The sequence below is a fragment of the Penicillium soppii genome (assembly GCF_028829465.1).
Source record: "Penicillium soppii strain IBT 18220 chromosome Unknown utg000003l, whole genome shotgun sequence".
NCBI lineage: Eukaryota > Fungi > Ascomycota > Eurotiomycetes > Eurotiales > Aspergillaceae > Penicillium > Penicillium soppii.
Genome location: NW_026643233.1, coordinates 3,280,039 through 3,299,357, shown reverse-complemented (window position 1 = coordinate 3,299,357; position 19,319 = coordinate 3,280,039). Strand labels below are relative to the sequence as shown.

At 47.6% G+C, this 19,319-nt stretch overlaps 9 protein-coding genes across 9 annotated transcripts; 5 read left to right on the top strand and 4 right to left on the bottom strand.

Annotated features, from left to right (window-relative positions):
* Positions 1-1,046: 1,046 nt before the first annotated feature.
* N7529_003393 (intradiol ring-cleavage dioxygenase) lies at positions 1,047-2,369 on the top strand (the record flags this gene model as incomplete). Its single annotated transcript, XM_057238920.1, has 3 exons — positions 1,047-1,302; positions 1,353-1,677; positions 1,760-2,369. 3 exons carry the CDS (start codon positions 1,047-1,049, stop codon positions 2,367-2,369), a joined length of 1,191 nt encoding a protein of 396 aa, XP_057101531.1.
* A 1,544-nt stretch (positions 2,370-3,913) lies between these two features.
* Positions 3,914-5,289, top strand: N7529_003392 (putative integral membrane protein; the record flags this gene model as incomplete). The annotated part of the gene is made up of 5 exons (XM_057238919.1): positions 3,914-4,087; positions 4,140-4,256; positions 4,316-4,707; positions 4,772-4,836; positions 4,898-5,289. 5 exons carry the CDS (start codon positions 3,914-3,916, stop codon positions 5,287-5,289), a joined length of 1,140 nt encoding a protein of 379 aa, XP_057101530.1.
* Positions 5,290-6,096: 807 nt separating this feature from the next.
* N7529_003391 (uncharacterized protein) lies at positions 6,097-7,801 on the bottom strand (the record flags this gene model as incomplete). Its single annotated transcript, XM_057238918.1, has 2 exons — positions 6,097-7,394; positions 7,450-7,801. 2 exons carry the CDS (start codon positions 7,799-7,801, stop codon positions 6,097-6,099), a joined length of 1,650 nt encoding a protein of 549 aa, XP_057101529.1.
* Positions 7,802-9,611: 1,810 nt separating this feature from the next.
* On the bottom strand, positions 9,612-10,330 carry N7529_003390 (uncharacterized protein; the record flags this gene model as incomplete). The annotated part of the gene is made up of 2 exons (XM_057238917.1): positions 9,612-9,995; positions 10,061-10,330. 2 exons carry the CDS (start codon positions 10,328-10,330, stop codon positions 9,612-9,614), a joined length of 654 nt encoding a protein of 217 aa, XP_057101528.1.
* Positions 10,331-11,280: 950 nt separating this feature from the next.
* On the bottom strand, positions 11,281-13,233 carry N7529_003389 (uncharacterized protein; the record flags this gene model as incomplete). The annotated part of the gene is made up of 3 exons (XM_057238916.1): positions 11,281-12,674; positions 12,762-13,001; positions 13,065-13,233. The coding sequence occupies 3 exons, from the start codon at positions 13,231-13,233 to the stop codon at positions 11,281-11,283; spliced, it is 1,803 nt and encodes a 600-aa protein (XP_057101527.1).
* A 732-nt stretch (positions 13,234-13,965) lies between these two features.
* On the top strand, positions 13,966-14,991 carry N7529_003388 (Phosphatidylethanolamine-binding protein PEBP; the record flags this gene model as incomplete). The annotated part of the gene is made up of 1 exon (XM_057238915.1): positions 13,966-14,991. One exon carries the CDS (start codon positions 13,966-13,968, stop codon positions 14,989-14,991), a length of 1,026 nt encoding a protein of 341 aa, XP_057101526.1.
* Positions 14,992-15,604: 613 nt separating this feature from the next.
* On the top strand, positions 15,605-16,240 carry N7529_003387 (YbhB/YbcL family Raf kinase inhibitor-like protein; the record flags this gene model as incomplete). Its single annotated transcript, XM_057238914.1, has 1 exon — positions 15,605-16,240. The coding sequence occupies one exon, from the start codon at positions 15,605-15,607 to the stop codon at positions 16,238-16,240; it is 636 nt and encodes a 211-aa protein (XP_057101525.1).
* Positions 16,241-17,421: 1,181 nt separating this feature from the next.
* N7529_003386 (uncharacterized protein) lies at positions 17,422-17,940 on the top strand (the record flags this gene model as incomplete). The annotated part of the gene is made up of 2 exons (XM_057238913.1): positions 17,422-17,673; positions 17,779-17,940. The coding sequence occupies 2 exons, from the start codon at positions 17,422-17,424 to the stop codon at positions 17,938-17,940; spliced, it is 414 nt and encodes a 137-aa protein (XP_057101524.1).
* Positions 17,941-18,042: 102 nt separating this feature from the next.
* N7529_003385 (uncharacterized protein) lies at positions 18,043-18,949 on the bottom strand (the record flags this gene model as incomplete). Its single annotated transcript, XM_057238912.1, has 2 exons — positions 18,043-18,538; positions 18,723-18,949. The coding sequence occupies 2 exons, from the start codon at positions 18,947-18,949 to the stop codon at positions 18,043-18,045; spliced, it is 723 nt and encodes a 240-aa protein (XP_057101523.1).
* Positions 18,950-19,319: the final 370 nt, after the last annotated feature.

Genomic DNA, 19,319 nt, shown 5'->3' with positions numbered 1-19,319 from the left:
TCCCAGAAACAGTATCATCGATATCTCTATTTTCCTGATTTTGTTTAAATTTCTTTTGGCATCCTACTTTGTGACTCCAAAGTAATGTATACGTGAAACAAGTGTGTATCACTATACCTTTGCACCAACTTGGGATGAACTTGGTCTGAATCAGGAATTCAAAACATTCACGCCCCTGAAGAGTTATGTGGACATTCAATGCAGCCGTCTTCCAGTGCGATGTTCGAGATTGATCATCATTACCCCACAGGCCTCGTTGCGCCAAGGGAATGTAGGCAGTCACTTTAATTGCGATGAATTGGCCTACGTACAATTTCGAAAAGTTCAACAATGGCAAATTGAAATTAGCCTTACCACTCAGAATTCGACCCAATATTCAATTACCTAGGTAGTTGTGCAGAACGCACCACTTACAATATAGTTACGATGACCAGCCTGGCAAGCTAACCACAATCTTCTATAATAAGTGTCATATGTCGAGACTCATTTCTGCCCAGGGGGGCGTCTCGGGGCCTCATGTCCCGCTCAATCTGGCGCATACTTGCAATCTATTGAGAATCCAGACTCCAAGGAATTTGCTTCCAATGGTGTCTAATGCTACTAAACGCTGAGGTCTCGGTGCTTCCATTTCCGCTTAATCAGCCACCGCGTCTTCACAATTGTGGATATGAGGTCGACACTTTCAATCCCTGCTTAAAACACTTTGTTTCCAATTGACTGATGATGATTCGTCGTGGCTGGGCGATCATTTCTTGAATCGATTAACCTCGTGGGGCAAGGTGTGCCAACACCCGACTTTCAGCAAAAGTTGACGCGGCGCCAAGCAGCCATTGTGCCGACAAAGCCCCGGAATCGCTGCCATTCAGGTCTAGGGCATTAGACATGCAGTAACAGCTATACTTCTCTCCTTTGAAAATCCCAATCTTGTTCAGAGCGACACGCGGCCGATGACATGATTGAAGGGCCGCAGTGATGTATAAATCTAAGATGTCACGGCCCGGGTCCCAAAGAGAAATCCATCAACCCAGCCCTGCCCAATATTCACAATGGTTCAGCTTTCCAAATTCCTTGCCGTCGCAGCTGCATTCTTGGCAGCCCCTGCTATCGCCCATCCAGGCGAAAAGCATGATCCCCATGTCCTGAAGCGCGAGATCCATACTCGTGATGCCATGGCTGCCCACGCAAAGCGCTCCCTTGGTGGTTGCGAAAGCACCATTCACGCGCGTGAACTCCACAAGCGTAGTATCGCCCGTCGTTCTCGTACTGTCCAAAAGCTCCGTCAGAAGCGCGGCATCACTGCGAGTAAGTAGCGGTACTTCCCACCCGGGGCCTACTGGCTAACATGTTTCAAGCCCCTCAGAAATGGCGTCGCAACCTAGCTGCTCTGGAGAAGTGGGAGGCCATCGACCACAACCGTACTAGCCTCTTGGACTACAGCCCTGCTACCCCAGAGTCTGTCATTTTTGCTGCTAATACAAGCTGCATTCTGTCCCCTACTATCACCGATGGCCCCTACTATGTTTGGGGAGAGGTCGTGCGCCAGAATGTGAAGGAAGAGCTATACTCAGAAGGCGTCGATGTTTTCCTTGAGGTGCAGTACATCGACATCAACACTTGCAAGCCTGTGCCTGGTGCACTGGTCGATATCTGGCAGGCCAATGCCACCGGTGTGTATAGGTATGTTCAACAAAGTTTCTCCGCAAGCTTTGGATTTGTCAATGAAACAAGAGCACTTTCTGACTGAACTTGGCCCCAACAGTGGTATCTCAGAGTCTGGCAATTATGCTGCCGATGGCTGGGACTCTACCTACCTGCGCGGTATTCAGCAAACCGACCGTGACGGTGTGGCTACCTTCGAAAGCATCTTTCCCGGCCACTACGAAGGTCGTGCGACGCACACCCACCTTCTTACCCACCTGAACGCAACCCTTCTTCCCAACAAGACCCTCGAGGTTGGCACTGGCAGTGTCGCCCACATCGGCCAGCTATTCTGGAACGAGGTACTCCGCTCCGCCGTTGAGGAGACCTATCCCTACAGTACGAACACCCAAAACGTGACTTCGAACGCCGAAGACATGTGGAGCATCGAACAGGCTGACAGTGCCTACGACCCCTTTCCGGAGTACATTTACCTTGGAGATAACCTCGACGATGGTTTGTTCGCATGGATCCAAATCGGAATCAATGCGACAGCCGATTTCACCGACAACTCTTACTACAGTATTGCGGCGTATTATGATGCCGATGGTGGCCACGAAAATGAGGATAGCTCGTTTGCCGGCGGCAGCGGTAGCGGCGGCGGTGGTGCCCCAAGTGGCTCTGCTCCCAGTGGTACCATGTTTAGCTCTTCGCCTAGTGCTTCCGCGTGAAGAATTTGACGGAAAGGGAAATGTATTCGATTCCTATGTACTACTACTAGCCGAGGGTTCCAGACAGTCGCAAACTCGGGTCGACTCCACTGGTGGAAACTCAGATCCGCCTGGAAAGCTCGGCAGTTCATCTGGGCTAGTGTATGCAGTTTAGGTACATCATGGTCATTGAATGTATATTATGATGCTATATAAAAAGATAAAACAAAACTTCTTGCAAACTTGTGTGCAATTTTCCATTCCCATTCGCAGGTCTATTCTCACCGCCAAGGAAAATTACCGGTATGATCTGCATGGACCGAAGAGAACTCAAAAGCCGTCACCACAATTAAGGCTCAAGATATACGCATCCATCACGAGAAGTTGACGCCTCAGCGCGCCAAAAATTGGTTGTGGCGGACCTAGCTTCTGAATAGGCGCGCACGGGCAGACTCGCTTGGGAGATCGCGAAGATCATTGTAACTTAATAAAACATTAAAAGCAACCCAGCCGTCCCTAATAATGCATGTAACTTGGGGAGATCTTTTGGTGGAGAGTGTTAAAGGGATGGTGCTTATCCCAATTGGGAAGGTGCATTTTTAGGTGTTCCAAGGTTGGGGTAGAAGTCCTAAGAACTCGGCCTCGGCTTGTTATTATATGATGAACTCCTCTATAAAGATGATGAAAACGCACTATGTTTTATGTGCTAATCAAAATAAGTATATTAATATACATTATTGTCTCGGTCCAACAAATGAAGAGTGTGAAAAGTACTTATGCCGGTAGAAAAAGAATATTAAAAAACCGAGTTCCACACAAATCTAAAGCTAGAAATATCAGATCCATGGTACTACAAAATTAGTGCGCCCCTCCACGTTGCCGAGACGAAAAGCCCGTATTCTAGAAATTTACGTCACTGCCTGTTGGATCAATTGAGGGGAGTTTTAAACTTTGTCATTGTTTGGTATCGTGTGACCGATGCGGCTCCTACGCCGGTTTGGTTCGAACCGTAACAGGATTGAAAAATAAGCTCCTGACAATCACTCAGTATGTACATCTCACTAACTCTATGTACACTACTCCATAGTGTATACCGGAACATTTTAAAACAGTATGCGAGTACGGAATACTAACAACATAAATAGTGCAATTGGGCGAAAACTGAAGCAGATATAAACAGTCTTCCGGTTCTGAGTCTTACCCCAAATTGCCGAAACTTTTAGCGTGTACTGTTGCCTTTTTGGTTCGTCACGCATGTCGATCCATCGAATAAACTCGACCCTACGATTCAATACACAACCCCACTACGGAGTAGTTACGGAGTGCGGATTCAAGTTAGTTAATCCGCACTGCAAGGGTTATTCCCATGGTACAATATTGTATTTTCTCTCGCCAAGTGCCCACTTTAACGGACTCGGGGTCTAGAGCTAAAGTTTACTCAAGCCAGAATTGCCGGTGATCTTTGAATAAAATCATGACGGGCCTCCCCATTTTGTCGTGTTGATTCTCCTTGGGACTTTCTTTGCCAGTGCGGATGGGATCCCCATGCCCTCTGCTCATTCACCATGGAAGCCGAGTCAAGTGATATCAACCTCGATAATAGTCGGAGTAGGGCTATCTTGATCGTTACCTCTATTTTTCTCGGCCTCTCATTGGTAAGCGTCATCTTGAGATGTTTTGTGCGCACTCGCATTGTTCGTGCTTTTGGGTGGGATGATGGTGTCATGGTTGTGGCCATGGTAAGTTATACCTCAAGCTTCCGCGATCAATCCCTGATCTCAACTTATACAGGGGCTCAACTTGGTCTTCGCGATCTGTGGAATCATCGCATGCAAATATGGATTGGGCAGAACATTAGCTTATTTTTCCCAACCCGGAAAGGAAAATGACTTCCACCGCGCAATGTTGGTACGACTATGTCTATGATCCATTGACTACCTTGAAGTTGCAAGCTCACATTCTTCTAGTGCTGGTGGGTAGCTCAACTCTTCTACGTAATGACTTGCGTTGCCGCCAAACTCTCGATTATTATCGCCCTTCTCCGAATCACTGTGGACCGCATCCACGCCTACATTCTTTACGCCGCTATGATGCTCGCCACAGCTATTGGCATCGTTTTTTTCTTTTTCACCATGTTTCAATGCACCCCCGTCGACTTTTTCTGGAACCGATCGCAACCTGGGGCATCGGGCACATGCGTCAGTAACCATGTCCTCATCGGTATCGCATACATGTACAGTGTCGGCGCGGCCATTACAGATCTTACGATTGGATTACTGCCTGTGGCGTTGATTTGGAACTTACGCATGAATAACCGAACGAAGTGTGCCATTGTCGGCATTTTAGGAATCGGTTGCATGTTCGTGATCCCTCGGCACTTTATTTTTAATTTATTTGGCGGCAAACTAACCGAATCCATTTAGTGCAAGTGCCGCGGTCATTATTCGAATTCCCTTCGTTCATCACTACCAAGACGTGGAATTCCTATGTATGTGTCTCCAATTCTTGGATCCAACTTTAGCGTCATTAGATGAAATTAACAACCACAGACAATACTTATCAAATTTCCATTTGGTCCAATGTCGAAGCTGGCCTCGGCATCACGGCCGGCTGCCTAACAACTCTTCGCCCACTTGTCCGATTCCTCCGCGACGGATCCTCCGCAGGTCCTAGCCGCACGCCTCCGTCATTTCCTTTATCCAGCAACATCGGCGGTGGATTCCACCGCTCTTCAAGGTCCAAGCCCGATGCGCGCGACGACGCGCACCAGCTATGGACGGGTACCGAGAGTGATGACTGCCACGGAATCACAACCACTATAATGGGCCGCCAAAAAGCGACTAGCTCCGAAGAAGATCTGAATCCGTATAGTGACCCCGATTCTGACGCTCCCGGCTGGAGAGTCGAGAGGTCTGTTCGCGTGTCTGTGCGTAATTCATGACACCCCTTTTTATAATCATTTTCATGTACTATATTATTATACGACCAAACAAATGGGACTATGTATGTCCACTTGAATAATTGAGACTTAATTATTTACTTCATTTTTTCCCCCACTTCTTCCTCCCAATATCAAAACATGCACTATTACTCTCATGCAGAGGCCTCCTTTGTGCTCAATCCATTGGAGGAATGATCAACAAAGAGACGATCACGATGGTGGGGAATTGGGCCGCTGAAACGAGATGATTTCCCTACACATCTCAAATGGGGTAACAAGAAAGGTCCACTATACATTATGGTTAATGGATGTTTCAGATTTACAGTGAGTCGCCTCAAAACGTATAATATAGAGATTTTCCTTGCCACTGTCTTGGTGTTTTATTTATTTTTGGTATTTTCGTGCCAGTTGATATCGATCTAATCAAAGACAAAACACCTTTACTTCCGGGATTTAAATCACAGTGGGCCAATAATTTTACGAGGATGAGCGCAAAAAGTGACTAACGATTTCCCCCTTTTTGGTCCTTTAGTCTCGCGCTAGTGTAGCCTTGTTATTGCGGCCCTCTACTCTAGCGTCGTCGATAATTACCGAACCCGGCTCGTGTTACTGATACGCTGTTCTTCCTGGCTAGAAAGATACAGTAACTTGCAAAATACGCCTGTTTCATACATACGCAATGAAGAGCTCACACTGAATGCCTCAATACAAGCCCAAGGCGAAGATGTAATTCCAGCAAACACAGCTATACTCAAATTTGCTAATTGCATTTGCACAAAAAGGGATCCCCTATTATACTGTTTCGTTTCACTGTTTCGTTTCATGGGTTGTCTGCTCGCGCACAAGCCCTTCTTGCGACGACGATGGTGCGACACCATAAGCATCAACGTGGGTCGACGCGAATTTCCGAGCCGAGACTTTTGTCGCAAACAAGATATCAAGCTCCGCATATGTACGGTCCTTTGGCTCCGGCAGACGGAAGAATGCCCACAGGAAGGCAACTAGGGCAGTGGCACCCCAAAAGAACCCAGTTTTACCGGACGCGTTCCATGCTGTTGGGTTCATAAAGTACGGTTCCAAAACCTGGGATACCACATTGATGATCTGGTAGGCAGTACGTGCAAGGCAAACTGTCAGCGGACGTAATCGCACAGATGACATCTCTGATACAATGGCGTATGCGATAGGTCCAACTGTCAACGAATAGGTGAAGAGCCACAAAAAGCACAATACAGCCTGTGCCCACATCGCGCCAGTTGTGTGCGATGCAGCATTAAGGATACCGATTAGGAACAGTATTACGCATAGGATGCCCTGGCCCCAGACATATAGGGTTCGGCGACCGAAGCCTGTGATCAACCACCAGGAAAGACAAGTTCCAACGAAGGCCACACCTGTGCAACCAACGCCAAGCTGGAAAGAACGGCCTGTGGCCATGCCTGCCTGTTTGAAGAAATACACAGGCGAGTAGGCGAACGTACTACCCGACAAGATCTGACCGACGAAAGTCAAACAGCAGATCTCCGTACGACGAAGATCGACACCCTTGAAGCAGTCAGAATAGGTGGTACCGGCCTCGATCTCAGCCTCAAGCTTGATTGTATGCACCATCATCGCGAGCTGTCCGTTGATTTGCTCTTCGGTCTTGCTGCCGCCCAGTCGACGGATGCTGCGCTTCGCGTCTTCAAGGCGGTCTTTGCGAACAAGCCACCAAGGACTCTCGGGTGCCTGCCAGCAAATTGCGATCAGAGGCACTGGCCAGATCCATTGCAGGGCGAAGGGGATCCGGTAGGACCATTGATCGGATCGGTCGACGAGTCCATATAATACGCCTGACGCAATTAGCTGACCGATGGCCCAGCACAGGTTGACGTAGATTGTGAGGTAACCTCGCAGGTTGGTTGGGCAGACTTCAGATGCGTATGCTGGGCCGAGGGTTGCGAAGACTCCCCAGGAGAATCCACAGAAGATTTGCCCGACCAACAGGACAGCTGCGGAATTGGCGAAGACAGTGATGAAGATGAAACATGTCAAGAAAGCGAGGGCGATGACCATCACGATTCGGTATCCGTACTTGGACGCACAGTATCCATTCAAGATACCCCCTATGATCGCGTCAGTGTTAATCATTTGGGAGGGAGAGACAGATGGATGACGAACCAAAAATGCATCCAACTGTACTGGCCATGCTCAAACCAGTCTGCCACGGTGCCGAAACTTGCCATCCGATGTCGTCGCCATAATACTGTCCATATTTCTTGTTGAATTCGGGGTAGGCGAAGAAGTTGCCCATGAGAATGGTATCATATCCCTCCATGACAATGGTCATAGAGATCAAGACAGACCACATCACTGCCTTGCGGTTCTCACGCAAGGCCTGCATGAGGGTCTGCGAATGCTCATCTTCAGTGGCCTGCTTGGCCTCGAAGATGGCGCCGTGGCCCAATGTATCCTCGACATGGTGGGCTGCGGTCTTCTCCAGCGCGATCGCGGTATCGGCAGCGGTCGCCATTATGAAGGCACAATAGGGGAAGATATCCAATTAATCAGCTGTGAGACATTCGAAATATCCCCTAGCTGCAGGTGTCTAAATCAGAGGGGACATCATCATCTATATATGTCGCGACATGCTTCCGACAAGGAGGTTGATCCACGTGCATTAGCTTGCATTCGGAAATCGTGCGGAGAAACAAAGCGCATGTTAAGAGCGAGTCACTGGATCACTATCAGCCCATCTCGGGGATTCAGGCTAATTTCATCAAGAAATAGAGTGACAACGACATAGTTCCGATTGTACGATATGTTAGCTAACGCGCCTAGACCAACTTTGGAATGTCAGACATGGTGGTTGTAATAATTTTGCACCTATAAGAAACAATCATGGCTTTAACAATAATCCCTGGAGGAATTCAACCGCTCAACATGATTAGTGTCCGGGGAAGCGAGGCTGGGGTATGCGAGGAGATGCTCTGATTGGGCCCAGCCGTATTGGTGTTGACGCCCCCGGAATGGGGAAAATGAGCCTATTCCCTTCGTGAAACGGAGGTTTACGCCGATGTTGAATTTTAACACTAAATTTTGGAAGCGCATCATAATTTAAGGTATCATTGAAGCCGTTTCCCTTCGATCAACTGTCAGATGCCATGTGTATGAACGTTTTGAGGATGTAGGCGAATTTGGATGGATTATTGTTCAGAGCGAATTAAAGATACGAAAATAATGCATATTGAAGCCAGCGAGTCAAGGGTTGGACACTGTCAGGTCCTTTGCCGCTATTGCTTTCATTACAGGGTTTGTTGTGCTCACCAGTGGTTTATCTGAAGCCCACCTGTAAAATTTAAGCTCTGGGCAGCTGCTTTGGTGGAAGAGTCACATTCCCTCTGGAAGTTCGGCCCGAGCTTTGAACATAAGATCTCTATGGAATATTCTCCCAATCCCATCAATCAACTAGCATAAAGTCCGCTCTATGACTTATTATAAATGCTTCATACGCAATAGCCACTTCACATCCAAACAGGATGCCACCCTACCTCATATCTTTTGGACGATATTGCGACCAGTTGAAGCCTATAGGCTCCATTAGAAGGTCGTAGGGGCTCTGGGCAAGCTCCTTCAGCAAAGAACATAATCAGGTATGTTCTGTTAGTGTGAACAAGTACTAGAAAATTTTTGCCCGCCCTGGAAGCAGATAAATTTCACCAAGATCTCCTCAACTGGCTGACTTGAAGCGCTAGCTTACACCTCATTTGTAGGTAGGCTTGGGGTCTGACATGATGATCGGTCCGGTCCGGTTTAGCTGCTTGGCGATGCAGGTAGATCATAAGATAGACCACATCGCGACAACATGTGAATGAGCGATACATGGATAGAAAATGCACGAAAAGTGAGGAAAGTTCTGGTTCAGATATCTATTGGTCAGTGCGAACATCATCACATTGCGACTAGGCGGGATGGCGCCGATCCGGTTCAGGCCGAGATCTCGAAGGGACCACAGATCAGTCCACCGGATCCAGCGAGGACAATGATCCCGACCCACTGAATACAATGGAGATGAGCCCTTTTTCCTCATTGAAAGCCCATTGGACGATCGCGGTGGACAAGGATTCAATCTAACGATGTGGAGCTTACCAGTGGAATGGAAGTCATGGGTATATCTGATTTTGGATTGAATATTATCAAAAGAAAGCGCTTTCAATGAGAAATGAATGAAAAATACAACGCGACGCCTGGTATGCTTGAAATGGGTATAGTAAAAGAAAAGACAAAAGCCGCTGCGAAAATGCAAGGAAAAAAGAATACCGAATGAAGACAGTCCTATCTGTTCAGCTCCCATCGATTCGAATCAGAGTCCTGAACTCATCGTTTCTGAATGTCGTCTCTGGAATCATCAGTCGCATCACCCAATACGGCTTGTAGTCCTGGATGCTAACATCCCTCCCAGATGAGTGCACTGCCCAGTTGGTCTGATTGTTCGATCCAAGGAAGAGGCCTTCGACAGGTTGACCGCGAATATGATGTCTGTATGCTTGTACAGGCTCGGCGTCCCTGCCCCAGACGAGCCGACCGGTGCTAGGGTGGTGATTGATACCGAGGGCGTGCCAGTCAAGGGGGCCATGACCCGAGGGGACGTAAGCTTCAATTGCGTTGAGGGCGCCGTTGCAGCGTAATTGGGTTTTGACGTTGTTGCTGTTGCTGACGATTGTGATCTGGTTGATCGTTAGGACTCATCTCATGAATTCATGTTCATTTGTTGAATAGGTCGGCGACTCACAAATCCATGCTCGATTATATTTCCCTTGTCGCCTCGCTCCCGTGTGACATCAGAGCTAGATCCGAAACCCTCGATGGCACATCTGCCATGTGCTGCAGTCCCATTGTAACATGAATCGATATTGACTGTCCAAGGGCCGGCTATCTTTGTATCATCGTTATATGCTGGGAGCTGAGAGCAGTCTGTCACTGGTTCAACGGTGAGACCTCGCTCAAATGGCTGTGCGCCAGCGATTAATAGTAGAGAAGAGAAGAAAACGCTGGCGAGCATTTTTATCTCGAAATGTTATTGGTATGTCGTCATGTGATGAAGGGTAAATTGTCTCAACGAATTTTCACGAAAGGGGGAGGGGGTGGATTATGGAATGTTATATATTTTTTTCTGTGATGAGGCTAAGCTACCAAACGAAGAAGCCTTGTCTCGTAGCAAATTCCCAATAAGGGTCTTAGTCCTGCGTGAAATGCCTCTAAAATGCCTCTAATATGGAGGGTCTTACACCCAGAATGGGGTCCTATTTTTCTAGGCTGCAGTGAACCAAGCCTCGAAGACCCTGGAGGACCCTTGATCAGGGCTTAGTATCCACTTAGTGGAAACTGTGCGACCGTTTGCTCTTTAACATTGGTCAATTTTGTGCCCGGTAGGCTTCCCTTTTTCCAATAGTGACTTTTCATTGGAAATGAGCAATCCTCTCTCCCCACACGGATAGATCAGGCCAACCCGTGTTTTCCGACTGCTGTTCAAATATCAACTAGAAAAAGGCTTGACTCTTGGGACAGGATCCAACAAAATGGAATCCAATGTAACATAAAATTTAGAATGGGCCAAAATTCCGAGGCTCTGTTCTATTTTGGGTGAGTTAGTGCCCTTTACGAGGTGTACTAACTCCCTTTGGTTCGAAAAAATGAGACCCTTCAAGCAAACAAAATCTGATCTGCCTAGCTATAATAGACCATTCGCCATTAATGTCTCTCTTTGCATAAGGCTTGGTATTAACCTTGTCTGAATTAGTTTTTTCTTTTTTTTTTGATTGAAGCTGACTCACTTGTATTTCCATGATATTTTCTCTATATCTAAATTTCCCTTTATACTAGTCCGCCCAGACCATGGAATTTCTTTTCTTCGCCCCCATTGATAGAAATTTATGCATCATTCATATTCGTAATATTTCGACACCGTGAATCATAAAACATTCTCTCTCAAGTCTTAATTCTAATTTTGTTTCATCGATGACCCGCCAAAAGCCCCTCCGCCTCCTCTTCTCCCTCATGTGACTTGTTTAGGGTCTCAGCCATCGCTAAACCTTCACTTCGACCTTTGTCAGCGTTGACCATCCACACCAGTGGAATGGGCAAAATTATAAGAATTGCAATAAAGAAAAAGCCACTCCGGACTTGCCCGGTAGCATCAACTAGTACACCCACAATAGCTGGCCCAATAAATGAGCTTCCCTTGTCAGTAGCAGCATACAAAGCGTAGAAGGCAGCCTCGCTCCCGGGAGGAATTAAGAGTCCGAAAAATGATCGACAGTATGATGCTAGCCCACCCGACACAATGCCATGGACGATGGCTAGCGGGAAGATCTCCCATGGCTGTTGCAACCCTATTACCCCCCAGTTTTTGATGAAGGGAATATAGGCGAGCAAACCATATAACGGAATCAACTCAAAAAGGACAATGCACAAGATTATGGTGTGATTGGATTGCAGGCCAAAGTGTCGAGACACGTGTGGCCACAAAAACGCGCCCATCATCCCTGACACCGTGGCGGTAATCGAGAGGAGTCCGACCAGTGGCGTGCTTAATCGAAGTTCCGTGCGCGCAAAAAGTATCGCCGTCCCAGAGACGGTCGCCATTGCATCTGAAAGAAGGAACCATGCAACGAGAAAGATGAGAACTTCTCGCAATTTCATCACTATTTTAACTGTGTTCCAGAGAGATTTCCATGCAAAACCCATCAGTCGGAGCCAAGCCCGCCACCGCGCAGTACCTTCGGTGGAGACATCCAAAGGAGGGCCCGGCCGAGTCTTCAACAAATGGCGAGTTACGAAAGTGAATGAGCCCCACCAAATGCCGACCAGGAGCAATACGAAGCGCATGGGAAGCGTTGCTGATACCTTTCCAAGGAAAGTTTTCGATAAGGTAATCAGCATGATGATGCTGATGATTTGCACAAACACCGCTGCGCAATATCCAAGACCAATGCCCCTGGAGGATATTTTGGTGGATAGCTGCAGCTCCGGCGAAGATGAGGGAGCAGTGCGTGCTCCCTTACCATCTTCCGGAGAGCGATCGGGTTGACCCGAAGTATGCAGCCCATCCAAACTATCGTTGTCATCATCACCCCATGCATTCCACTCTGAATCATTCTCCTCGCGGTTGAAGCTTGACAGTTCTGCCCCTTCATTCGGTTTGCCGTATTGGAGAGAAGGATCATTGGCGACCAGCACAGGCAGGAAAGAATTCAGAACGACGAATGAGGAACCAAGACAAGTCACACTGACAATGACCAATATTGAACCGAGAATGAAAACGGGCGGGGCGATGAAAACAAATAACATGCTAGCAAGCGATCCAGCAAATCCGAATACCATCAGTAATGTTTTGCGGTTGTTCTCTGTATATGCGAGCGGGATCCCGTTAATTTACATGCCCAATTTGGTCGACCGTGGTATATTTCAGTCTAGAATTTTTGCAATCATACCATAATCCGCCAACGCACTGAAGGATATCAAAGTCAGTGCCTGGATAAGCACTGCCAGCGAGAAGGTATACATGGCGAAACTAGCCGTGTTGATCTCCAGGCCAAAGAGTGGAACAACACATTGGCCATTTTCATTGTTTGTGCTGTTTCCTGCGGATGGTCCAGTGCAGGGCAGACGGCTCGTTTGAAGGGTGCCTCGTTCGCGGGCTAATTGCTCAAGGGTAAGAGGTAGAAAAGATCCTGAGAAAAACAGGATAAGTATGACTTGTTTATTATCAAAAAATCCGGCCTGTTGTCACGTACCTACGCCACAAACCGCGAAGACTTCGGCCGCAATTCCATATGAATACCAACCAAGGATCTCCCGTCCGCTGGTTGGGGTAGTATCCTCTCCGACATAACGTGGTGGCCGCTGCGGTACACCGTCCGAGGGTGATGGTGATTGAAAGGCGCCAAATACAGAGGATAACATAAGGGAATGATGGGAATTGTCAAAAATTCCCCCAGCCCTTGGAGAATTCCAGGCACAAACGGATGCGGGCGGAAGTAACGGAAATACGGCAATTTCATGATGTCACTGATCGACAAGATCTGCGCCCTTTTAGGAAATTCCTTATTTCGCGATCTATGAGAATCGTCAATTTCTATACTATTTGAATATAATGACATGTACGTTAAATATGTATGCATGTATATATAGGAAAATTGATAGAATTAAACTACAGAGACAATTCAAATTAGAGAAAGTGAATCAAGTCTCTCTTCAAAATGATCGGACTCCGCTTACCCTACAGAGACCGCTTCGACCTTCCTTTCATTTCTCGACTTTTATATCCACCTTTTGCAACCTCATCGACTGCTTTCAAATCACCATTACACTATAATTTCCAGTTGGGTTGATTCCTACCAGAAGGACGTAAAGGCCAAAATATTTTCCTGTCTTGCTCGGCGCAATTCATCCCCGATACAAACCAACCCGCCATCTCGCGCATATGAGGCTTTTTCTTTCCTACCTGTTCTTCTCGGCGACATAATCATGATTACATGTTCAAAGAGATATCATCCATGGAGGTGTGCTGAGTTTGCAGCAATGTCTTACAAATCTTGCTGATGTCAACTTGTACTCATTTATATATTTGTATTTGTCGAGCCGAGCCCGTCATGTTCTCTCGCACACCAACTCATTGAAGTTTATCCCTTCGATATGCCCAGTTCTGTTTTTCTCCTCGGTCCCGGCTTTATTGGCGGCGAGATCATTGATCTGCTTCTCACAACAGACTACAATGTCACCACCCTCGTCCGCCGAGAATCAGCCGTTGCCGACTTCGCCAAGTTAGGCGTCAAAGCAGTCATTGGTACCCTGGATGATGCCTCAGTCATCAAAACCCAGGTGGCTATGAGCGATATCATATTCCACACCGCGACTGCAGATCACCTTCCATCTGTGCAAGCAATCCTTGATGGCGTCAGACAACGGGGCCAGATGGGACTACATACCATCTACATCCATAACAGTGGGGCCAGTCTGGTGGCAGACACATCCGCAGGAGAATACAAGAGCGATACCGTGTTTGACGACGAGAAACCCTTCCAAATCGATTCCCTACCTGATTCCGCTCCCCATCGCCTGATCGATCTCGCCATTGTCCACGCACGCCAGGAACTCGCTGCACATGCGAAAATGGCTATCATGATCCCACCTGTCATATACGGTGTAAACACTCGGGAAAATCGTCTCTCCATCCAGCTGCCCACTCTCGCCCGGTACTCTATCAAGCATGGATATGCGGGACAGATCGGCAATGGTCTTTCGGTTTGGAACCAGATCCACGTGAAAGACTTGGCACGTGGATATATGGTCTTATTACACTGGATGGAGTCTACGCCCATCGACGAAGTTGCAAAAAACCCATACTTTTTCTGTGAAAATGGCCAGGAACTTTCTTGGGGTCAATGCGCGGCTGAGATTGGTCGGATCTTGAAGAACGCGGGAAAGATTGGCCAGTCTACACCAAAGACTATTCCTGAAGAGAACTATGGAGATTTGTTTGGCAGTTTCTCGGGGGTTGTGGTAGGCTCAAACGCGAGGAATAAGGCTAATAGGCTTCGGAAACTTGGATGGGCGCCCCTGGAGAAGGAGACATTTGCATCCTTGGCCGAAGATGAGATTCCGATTATTCTCCAGGAGAAAGGGGAGTTCAATGGCTATGCCAGTGTTGTTGCATCGTAACTGGGTACATTCTTACATCCAACCATGATACTGTCAAATCTCAATAGTTCATCCGAAAGTAGTCTCTTTGCCTATCACTTCGTCAAATATTTCTCTCTCAACTTTATGGTGAGTCAAGGCTAGAAGTCAATGCTGAGACATGACCACAATAGTTATTTCCAAGGCTTGAAAGAGGAATCATACCGGCCAAAGGAGATCTTCCACGATCCCCAGCTCGATCTGAGAACGAGCCTTCCTAAACTTCTGATGCTACACAATATAGTATCGAAGTATGCAAGCCAGGAGTAGAGATCTCGGGGTACACACGAACCCTTGAGACGAACACCTGCTCTAATCACGCCGAAAGGGTTTCAAATATTGACCCGTGCCTAGTGCTTAATACCGGAGAGCATTCATATCTCCGATTCGTGTCTCTCTTTCCGGTGTCCAACGAATTAACCAACCATATGCGCTAAAAAGCTCATGAAGTTCAGCTCTGTTTGCCGAGTCCGGGCCGGTCCCGGGCAACTTCCCAATCAAGCCGCATTTAGTTCAAACTTCAACATCATGAGGAATTTTCCCATTCTCTTTCATATAAAATGAGTAACGCTACATGCTATTCTCTCTTTCAACCATGGCAATCTTACATTATCTCGAATTCATCCTCTGTCGGTTGCTGTACCCTATTCGCGGTCATGATTCATACCAGATCATCCATTGCCCGGCCTTCAATGACCTTCGGGAGCCAAATATGACCCTTGAAGCTACTGAAGTTGGCCCATCAGGATCAAAACTACCTCTCGACTGCACTTGCAAAGCCGAAGATGGCAGAGGTGCCCTTCCTGACCTACGCTGGACCGCTCCCAATTCCCGCCAAGAAGTCATGGAATACATACTGCTCTGCGAGGATCTTGATGCGCCAATCCCATTTTCTGTCATCGACCACGGCTTCTTGTGGGCGATACCAGCCTCAACCACTAAGGCTGGACCCAAAGATGTCGCGCCTGGTGAACATGCCAAGATATCTCGTCAAACCGTTTCCGGGTGGCGCTTTGTGCCCAATATCCTTGGATTGCCCTATATCGGCGCTGGTGCACCCCTTGGACATGGGAAACATCGCTACGTTTTCACTATTGTGGCTCTCAGCGAGTCATTAAAGTTCCAAGCTCCCGAAAAGACTAGCAAAAAAGACATCAAGCGGGCTATTGAAGGAAAAGTAATTGGCTGGGCCCAGTGGACTGGGATATTTGAGAAGCCTTGGCCTCGCTAGACTTTTTTTCTCCGAAGATGGATCGGTTCGAGTTGATCAAATTGCAATAGAAAAATGGTGTATTGGGAGAATGGACCTCGGCACCTTGGAAAAGCGATTTGACTATATGTTCTGCAGTGTGATTTTCGGGTACCATTTATGTGAGTATCTCTATAACACTTAATTGAATATATTGAAAATACATCTCTTGGTCTAGCCCATCTGTCTGGTTGAAACATGTTGTGCATGTTTCTAACACACGCCTGCTGGTCTATCGATGGTAGTCATCTAAGACCCTCGGTCTGATTCAAAACTCGCTAGTGGGCGCTGATATATCTCACGTCAGATTGGCGTGGAATCCTTATTCCATTTGCTGCATTGAAGCTAATTTTCGATCAATGGTATAATGTACCTCTAGCTTCATGTCCATCCTTTGGCCATCATGTGGTCTTTTGTGCTAGTTGTCAATCGGCAATCTCAACAGCGTTCGCCGAGTCCTCAACAGGTAGGAATCCGAAAACTATTCATGTTATTGCTCTTCGAAATTATCTTGGCTCATATACCTATCGCTTTTCATATAGTCCTAACATTGAATGATCATTTTGTGCACAGAAAGGAGTAGAGGAAATGAAATGCAGATGTCGCTGGAATTTAATAGGAACTGTGCAAATCCTATCAAGAAGGTATTACCAGAGGATGGTGTTAAATACTCCAACACTTCCACCGCCAATGATCCAAATCTCTCGGATCGCGTCGCAGATACATATGGAGACAATAGTTCGATCTAACTGAATGGTCTCGCAAAAGGATGGTACTTTTCATTCTATATTCGGCTTGGCTGTGAAATGCATGACGAGCGAGAACTGGTCTCCGGCGAAGTGTAGTGTTCCTACCAAGTATTAGCATTGCACAAGATGGCCAACCACAATCTTTTTGAATGATACCGATTGAACAGCATCCTAAAATGACAGTCAACATTACTAGTGATTTCATTGTTCAAACCTCCCGTGAAAGACCAGCTGACATATCACCTTTTCTCAAGTGTAACACCGGATCGGGGAGATTGGCCTTTTTGTGTGATGCCTCCCCCTTACGAATCCCCGTCACACGAATCCAGTAGGTCAACTCTTTCGGCAGAGTTGCACCATTATATTCCAACTCGGTGATTTATTAGGCCGTTGCCAACAAGACTGCGATCTTTCATGTCAACCTCAGGAACCATCGATGCAACTCTGGACATCCACGGCTCGTTTTTGTTTCAGTTTAATCCCCCTAGCCGTTCTGGCTTCCAAGAGGATATCGATAAGGTCAAGTGGAGCATCGGCGGGATTTTGTTCGAAGGTGGGCTTCCACGGAAAATCCAGGATACAGATAAATTTCCGCAAACTCCCACGGGTTGGTTGTTTCGATATGCGAGAGCAAGTCCCTCGAATAGACAAAACTACCAAAACTATGTGAGTTACATATGACACATACGTCTGCTGGCATGGTATGGTGGACAATTCCAGAGATTCAAGAGGTTCCCGATTCATTAAGCTTTTAACTATTTGCATAGATAGATTGTCCCACCAGCGACTATTCGATGTGCCGAAGAATCGGCGGCAGCCGCTACTTTGTCTCATCAGTTATGGCCAGGAGCCAGCTTGGAGGTAAGGCCTGTGAAGGTTGATGGCGAAATCGGCCGACAAGAATTAATGGCAGACAAACAGGAGGGCATGTGACGAACGCCAACCTACCCTTCGGTTGATTGAGACCCCCCCCTCAGATGAAGCAATACATTGTGAACCATACTACCTCCATACCCGAGCAACCTTGCCGAGCGCTTAGTTAAAGCAGTCACAGCGAGTGGAAGATGAATCTTCCGACAGAGACTCATAATCAATCTCTTCCGGTGAAGGAGATTGACCGGAACTGCTGTCCAGTTGGTCGTGGGCGACTTCATTGGAAGGCAATTCCATGATTCGCCACGGTCCCTGGATTGTTCCTGAGACCTGTCTTGCGTCCGGTGCAAGGCAAAAAGGATAAATCGCATCAAATTTAAAGGGTGACCGGGAATAGATTTCCGGCGCAGCTATGCGGAGAGAACTTGGATCTCCATCCACGGGTTGGTGCATGGGAGCCTCGTCGGATATCAAACCGAAGGAGGGAGTGTAATTCTGTATGCAAAAGTTAAACCCGAGCCCTGGACTTTGGGGACCCTCTTGGAAATCGGAAAGGTTGGGGAGATTAAACGGGAATCCAGATGTGCCGTCGATATCCAGGATTGTATCGATGGCTCCCGCGTCAAAGTTGGTAATCTCCTGGTCCTGGATCCGATCTCTGGATGGAACTATAGATGCCAAATCCAACTGTCATCTATCGACACTTCTAAGGCTTTATACGACTGGAATAGGTCCGTGCTTACTTGGAATCTCTTCTGTGAGTATTGGCACCTCGTTACTCTCCGGAAGTGTGACCTCGGTGCCACAATCGCCCCTTCGCGACTCTCCCCTTTCCTCAAAACTCGACTGGGGTCTGATTCTTCTGGCTATCCGGCGTCTCATCGATGCCAGCGCGGGCCTCGGAGGCCTTGTCGCATTCTGCCCCCTCGGACGGTCCCCTGCCTCCGCCCCAGCTCTGCTCGTCTGCACCCCTGCAGTCGGCCGGTTTCCCTTCTTCTTGGCCGGCCGACCCAGTGGTTGCGAGATCGAGTAGACGCACTCGGACCCATGACTTACGCAACGATCGCATGGGTGAGAGTGGCTGCATCGTATCTTTGCTTGCTGACAGGCGTTGCAGGTTGTGCGGAGCTTTTGATTTGGAAGTATTTGACCGTTCGACTGGGGAGAACCCTGTGTCTTGGTTTCGCTCATCGATTTGCCGATTTATTGGATGAAAAGAAACGCCAAGCTGCGTCCCTGGAGCCTCGCAAACAATGAGTATGATCCTTCTCTGAGCTTGGGTTCTGTAGGGGCTTTTGTACCCCAAGCTCAAGACAACTTGCCCCTTCTCGGGATATGAGAATTCTCACTGTCCAACAAACATATCGCACGACTTTTGATTGCACTCGTGCGCTGATTGGAAAACAGGGCAGTGTCTACCCACATTTCGACAAGTGCCT